Source organism: Etheostoma cragini, chromosome 10 (assembly GCF_013103735.1).
Source record: "Etheostoma cragini isolate CJK2018 chromosome 10, CSU_Ecrag_1.0, whole genome shotgun sequence".
Classification (NCBI taxonomy): domain Eukaryota; kingdom Metazoa; phylum Chordata; class Actinopteri; order Perciformes; family Percidae; genus Etheostoma; species Etheostoma cragini.
This window is the reverse complement of record NC_048416.1, coordinates 6,226,522-6,233,582: the sequence shown is the minus strand read 5'-3', so window position 1 is coordinate 6,233,582 and position 7,061 is coordinate 6,226,522. Positions and strand designations below refer to the sequence as shown.

General features: G+C 38.6%; 1 protein-coding gene across 1 annotated transcript in view; it reads right to left on the bottom strand.

Moving 5' to 3' along the window:
* The window catches only part of LOC117951378 (magnesium transporter protein 1-like), a 20,325-nt gene that overhangs the window by 3,161 nt on the left and 10,103 nt on the right, over positions 1–7,061 (bottom strand). Inside the window, exons 6-8 of the mRNA XM_034883084.1 lie at positions 1,786–1,875; positions 1,631–1,694; positions 909–983 (exon numbers count right to left, since the gene is read on the bottom strand). Of these exons, the coding sequence (XP_034738975.1) occupies positions 909–983; positions 1,631–1,694; positions 1,786–1,875 (229 nt within the window). The remainder of the gene's footprint in view (positions 1–908; positions 984–1,630; positions 1,695–1,785; positions 1,876–7,061) is intronic.

Here is a 7,061-nt window from a genome sequence, read left to right as displayed (position 1 = left end):
TGATTTTTGGAAAATGGCTGCACTGAAACAAAGAGTGAAAAATTTAAAGGGGTCTGAATACTTTCCGTACCCACTGTACATCGCAGCTTGCAGCTTTAATTTGTTTTGTTTGTTTGTACATTGGAGATTAACATGAGGAAAAAGGGCTACACATTTCACCAAATTCTACAAAATCGACAGCTTCCCTTAACAGGGTTCTAGACTGCAACAATTTTTTTGTTCCTTTTTTTTTAACAAATTGCTTAATTTGGTTAAAACCTGCAAATTTTTTTTTTTTTTTAAGTTCATGTTTAAAAGAGAGAAGAGAGTAAGTCTGCCAGAGTTGGCCAATTTGGTTGAAAGGGGGATGGTCCGTGAGTGATTTGTCAATTACATAATGCTTTGATCTACCCTTGTGTTTTGTGCTTTCGTTCTTTGTAAGTGTACCAGGAGTTTATTTAAATAACACTTGCCTGATGGCTTCTGCTCTCTGATGCTACCGCTACCGGCAGTCTCAATGTGACTTAACTAAAATAAGACAGCAGATTGTAGTTTCTCTATTTATTGCCAAAGCATTTACTAGACAGTAAAACTAGGGAAAATGTTAAACAAAATTATTTTGTCGCAGGCTGAATTAAGGTGTGCGCCCCTACATTTTCTGCCTGTGCCCCTAATTCTTTTTTAGTTAGGGCCTAAAGTGCTGATAGTAAAATCCGTCTGAAGCCCTGCTTTACATGTGTGCGTTTCCATTTCTCCTCTCTTTCCTCTGTAGCTTGTGCACTGTGCCGCTGACCACTATACTGCACGCATATTAAATTACTATTGCACTTGCTGAAAACATTTTTACAGTTTTTAAAAAATATATCTGGAGTGTACAGAAGAAAGCCAAGTAAAATTAATAATCAACGTGTGTGTGCGTGCACACATACTTTTCCTTTTTCCAATGTCCATGTCAGAGGTAGCGGCTTCACACAGCAGCACCATTCCCATGGTAACAGCAGCATCTGACAGTAAGGTCAAGGTTTAGACAACTGCAACAACTAAACAACTGCATGTAATGGAGTTACTATACTCAAACCACTACAATTCAACAGCTTAGGGAGTGATGCAATGCCAAACATGGAACAATGTTATAGAAAACATACATTTTATGAAAATGGGGAGATTTATTATTTTTGTACTGAAATTAGAAAGGGCAACAGTACAGTGCAAGTTATGTCCATATTTGCTTTTGACGTAATCTAAAAGTAACAGAAAGTTATTGAGTTACTTTACATAAATTTAAAATTCTAATACTTGGATTAGGTTACTGGCTAAAATTTTTAACAGGTAATTAGTCGCACTAAATGTTCAGAGGAACCATTCCAACCCTGGCTCCAACCCACCAGGTGCCGCTTTAAAGTATAAGTTTTTATATTTTTAAGTGGGGTTGTAGGAGATACTTATCCATAGTCACCTACATGGTCAGCAGGCTTCCAGATTGAAAACAGGGCTTGCGTGGACGGGATTTGTTTTGAGAACAAAGGAGGGAAAAACCTTGCTTATAAACAAGGTTTTGCATGGACTTTATTTTTATCTGTGCAATTTGGGCTAATCCCGAGTATTCAGTGTGTGCTTACTTTAAGTGAGTATGCATAAACCTGAAGGATACTAAAGAGTAGGACGATGTGTGTCTCAGCCACAAACTGGGCCTGACTGCTGCCATGGATGTAACTCTAAAAAACACACAAAGTTTATTAGCATTCTGATAGTTAGTTCACACATATTGTGAATGATAATATCTGGTAAAAAGTGTGTTTGTCTTACAACTTGTCCGGTGCTGGGGTTCTTATGGGCATAAGGTGGTCCTCGAATGTGGTTCCACATCTGGCCTGAAGTCATAATCAGGACAAAGCACTGAAACACAGAAAACCAAACAGCAACAGAAAACATTATAAAGATCAAGAAATATTTATTAAAAACTACGTTGAGAGACACTATTTCCTCTGCACTTTGAACATTTTTGGAGTCATTCTTTCCCCATCAAGGCAGTTTTACAATTATCAAGAAATACTAATATCACTACTTTTACATTCATTATATTTCTTCCTGTTTCTTAACACTGTTCTCAGTTTAAAAGGTGCAACAACCCTTTACAATACAAAACAAAAAACAGTGGAAAATCTCAAACTGCTTATGAATCTTTTTTTTTTTTTACATTCAATTAGTAATCAAATTGGAAAATTTAACCAAATCAAAATTATTCGTGCAAGACAAAAAATAAAATACTTAACTTCCTAGTCACACAAATTGTACACAATAAATATCAAATTCTCTCTGTGCCCCCTTTTTCATTTCCTATTTGTGACTTGAGCGTAAAAAATTCAAAAAACAAGCAGTTAATAGCTTTTTTGTGTTGGATTCATAATTAAATATTGGCAGAATTACTTTTTTCATTGTCCAACTATGGATTCCCAATTAAATATGAAAAGTACAAAATTATCAGTATTAGTATTTATGTATTTAGCTCAGTATTTATTAGGGCTCAAACACAGACAACAATGTTTGGCAATTGCATGCTTTTCCATAACATAAGAAGCAGTAACTTGAGTGGTGAATAACATGTGTCTGATGCTGATAACTTAGTCTTTGGCAGGTGTGTGGAGGAGATTGATTTCAGGAAATGGTTTCCAATCTTTCCCAAATTGTTCAGAGTTGAAAAAATTCCAGTCTGACGTGACAGCCAGCTGGTGCTTGCTGGATTGAGTAGCTGGTTTGCCGCCTGGCCTGTCAACCTCCCAAGACCCCACTGTAAGCTGGAGCTCTCTCAAGACTTGCAGACAGGAGGTGTTTGCATCTCCAATCGCTTGTTTAAATAACAACACAAATATCAATTATAGGATTAATGGCAACCTGTGGTTGTCTCTTTTCTAACAAGCTTGCTCGCCGACTGGTATGCGTTACTCACACATACCAGCCGCAGGCAGAGGTGAGGGAGAGCAGTGTTTGGCAAAGCTGAGAGATAGTTGTCTCTTTTTGACAGACTTGTGAATACATTTTGAAATGCATATACATTAGGGCTGAACAATATTGTGTTTTAGCATCAACATCGCGATGTGCACATGCGCAATAGTCACATATCAGGACATTGCGATGTTGACGCTAATCCTTTTTTGCTGCTTGATAGAAAAGTAAATTTTCATCGTTCTCCTTTTACATGATTATTACCGCCCAACCCTTTCCCTTAAAGACAGGTAGCCATGTAGGCAACGTGTGTATGTGACGTTAGTCCGCCTGGGTTTATTTTTATGGGAAGTGAGGCTCTCCATGTGTAGAAAAATACTGTAGGCGGCAGCTGCTGGTGACGCAGTGATAGTACACAGTTTTCAATGGGTAGTCAGTGAAGCTACAGTAGTCAGTGAAGCTACAGTAGTCAGTGTTTTATGTTCGCTGCAAACACAAACTAAATCACTCGATTAATGTCTAACGTCTCCCGGCCATTTCTCCCCGCAGAAAGCTATTACCAGCTAGGGTAAAGCTAATATAGTTAGCCCAAATTAGGCCACCAGTGTTTTTCTACCTAATTTCCCTCTTTAAAAATCACTTTAGAAGAAGAGTAGTCACAGGGCTTACTTGCTTTTGTTTGTAAAGCATTAAAGTCTTACAAAGAATGGTTCACATTAGAAAAGGTTTTTTCATTTTTATCTTTTTGATGTACTCCCCTACAAAATCACAGCGCTAGTCAAGAATTTATTATTTCCAAATAGCTTTTTATGTAATCTTTGAAAAATTACTTTTTCCTTTTTTATATTGCAGGGGAAAATATATATATATATATATATATATATATATCACAATGTCAGATTTTTTCCAATATTGTGCAGGCCTAATACATTAGATTTAATATTTCAATTCATAAATATAGTTTGTTGCATTTCACTATCACTATAATGGTGCTATTTAATCAATATTCAAATCTAAACTCAATTTCCTATCTTGTCTGGTTTTAATTAGTCTTTTTCAATTTCCATATGCCCCCTGGGGTCAACTGAGAAAAAAACTAAACCTTGGTTTTATAAACTTTTAGCACAGCTTTATAAGCCATACCCTCTGTAGCCCAGGCTTAATAATAAGACCCCTACATTATTTTATTGTAAGACATTCCTTTTACTTTCACAAGTTATTAAAATGTTGTCAAAAGTAGTTAGGATGAGAGAAAATTATTTTATTTTTCTCACATTCGCAGATGCCCCTCCAATCAGCAGTGGATCAAGTGGCATTGATTCATTCATGTTCACTAGTGGAAGGAGAGCTTGTCTGTGCACGATCCGTCCTGCCAGCACAATCTGTTCTGAGCATGTGCAAGATATTTGCGAATGCGCAGATGATATCATGATGAACGCGGATTACAACACTGCACAATCTGTTCACATAGACAGTTAAAGAAAGTCTGTTGGTCTCCACCAGAAAACTACCGTTAGTTTAGCTTACAGCTATTTCGGGTAACCACTAGCTGAGACAGCATGTAAAATGAATGAATGAATGAAAATAACAGTTTAAAGATGTAACAGCTGTTACACCAGTTCTACTTTACTTGTAGAAAATACTGTACTTTACTCATTTAAAATACAATCACTCAATACTTGTCTTTATTATAACTGTAAAGTCTTAATTTAGCTGTAGCCCGCTTTTCCCACTTTTTAGTTTAAGTAACGTTTTTTAGGCTGACTCAAGCTGTCAGCTAGCGGTTAGCCGAAATAGCTGTTAGCTAAACTAGCGTCAGCTTCCCGGTGGAGGCTAACAGTTCTCTTAGCAGGCTACAGCTAATTAAGACTTTACAGTAATAGAAACAAGTATTGAGTGATTGTGTTTTAATGAGCACAAGTAGAACTGACGTAACAACCATTATACATAACACTGTTAGTTATATTATATATAGATATACACACAAAGTGAGGTAAATAAGTATTTGAACCCCGTGCTATTTTGCAAGTTCTCCCACTTAGAAATCATGGAGGGGTCTGAAATTGTCATCGTATGTGCATGTCCACTGTGAGAGACATAATCTAAAAAAAAGAAATCACAATGTATGATTTTTTTCACTATTTATTTGTATGATACAGCTGCAAATAAGTATTTGAACACCTGAGAAACTCAATGTTAATATTTGGTACAGTAGCCTTTGTTTGCAATTCCAGAGGTCAAACGTTTCCTGTAGAATTTCACCAGGTTTGCACACACTGCAGAAGGGATTTTGGCCCACTCCTCCACACAGATCTTCTCTAGGTCAGTCAGGTTTCTGGGCTGTGACAATGTCAAAGGCGAGTGCTTCCCTCGTTTTTCTGTTTCCTTTTTTTTTTGGTGTATAAATTAAACACGGAGTTTGAGCTACCTCCAAAGATTCTCTATTGGGTTTAGGTCTGGAGACTGGCTAGGCCAGAACCTTGATATGCTTCTTACACTCCTTGGTTATCCTGGTTGTGTGTTTTCACTTTTGTGTTTCAGCATTGTCATGTTGGAAGACCCAACTTCAACCCATCTTCAATGCTCTAACTGAGGGAAGGAGGTTGTTCCCCAAAATCTCGTAATTCATGGCCCCGGTCATCCTCTCTCTAATACAGTGCAGTCCCATGTGCAGAAGAACACCACCTAAGCATGATGCTACCACCCCCATGCTTCACAGTAGGGATGGTGTTCTTGGGATGATACTAATCATTCTCCTTCTTCCAAACACGGTTGGTGGAATTATGACCAAAAAGTTATATTTGGGTCTCATGGTCCCAGCTCTTTTCAGGTCATTGACCAGCTCCTCCCGTGTAGTTCTGGGCTGATTTCTCCCCTTTCTTAGGATCATTGAGATCCCACGAGGTGTGATATTGCATGGAGCCCCAGTCTGAGGGAGATTGCCAGTCATGTTTAGCTTCTTCCATTTTTTAATAACTTCTCCAACAGTAGACCTTTTTTCACCAAGCTGCTTGGCAATTTCCCTGTAGCCCTTTCCAGCCTTGTGGAGGTGTAAAATTTTGTCTCTAGTGTCTTTGGACAGCTCTTAGGTCTTGGCCACATTAGTAGTTGGATTCTTACTGATTGTATGTATGGGTGGACAACTGTCTTTATGCAGCTAACAACCTCAAGTCTTTGAGGGTCCGAATTGTAGCTGATAAACAGGTGTTCAAATACTTATTTGCAGCAGTACAAATAAATAGTTAAAAAATCATACATTGTGATTTCTGGATTTTTTTATTTAGATTATGTCTCTCAAAGTGGACATGCACCTACGATGACAATTTCAGACCCCTCCATGATTTCTTAGTGGGAGAACTTGCAAAATAACAGGATGTTCAAATACTTATTTCCTCGCTGTATATTTGAGGGTCTTTTGCATGCTGTCTCAGCTAACGGTTAGCTAAAATAGCTAGTAGCTAAACTAACGTCGTTAGCTTTCCGGTGGAGGCAAACAGCAGACCACTACTGTGGAACAGATCGTGCAGTGCCGTATATCCCTGGTAAATCCTAGTACATCATGATTATCATCTGCGCGTGCGCAAACGAATTGCACATGCGCATAACGGATCGTGCAGGTAGGACGGATTGTGTACCGACAGAGCTCAGTCCCCTTCAGTGAGTGAAATAAACCCCACAGAAACACAGAAGGTGGTGGTCAAACATAATGTAAGGTGTGAAACTGTTGGCCCACACTTGCAATCCACAGTGAGACTTTGCTCTTTCTCTGGAAAAGCTTTTAGACCCAATAATGAAACCAACTATGATACTTGGTGCTCACACATTGAGCACAAAAACAGCCAACCCTATTTTAGTGCTAAGAAGAAGAAACAGAGGAAAAACAGCAAAAACACACAGTCTTAACCTACCTTTAAACGACTTACAGATCATGTTGTGGGACGAACGGGAGCTGAAGAAAACTGACAACGTACCTCAGATGTAAATGATGGCAAAGCTCTAGTATGTGTCAGTCTAGAACACATATGTCAGAGTCAAGGCCCGCGGGCCACATCCGGCCCGCAAGAAGGTTTTTTACGGCCCCTGGGATGATCTTGATTTATTATTAGAACCGGCCCGCAGACCGCAGCAAGCCGGCAGCC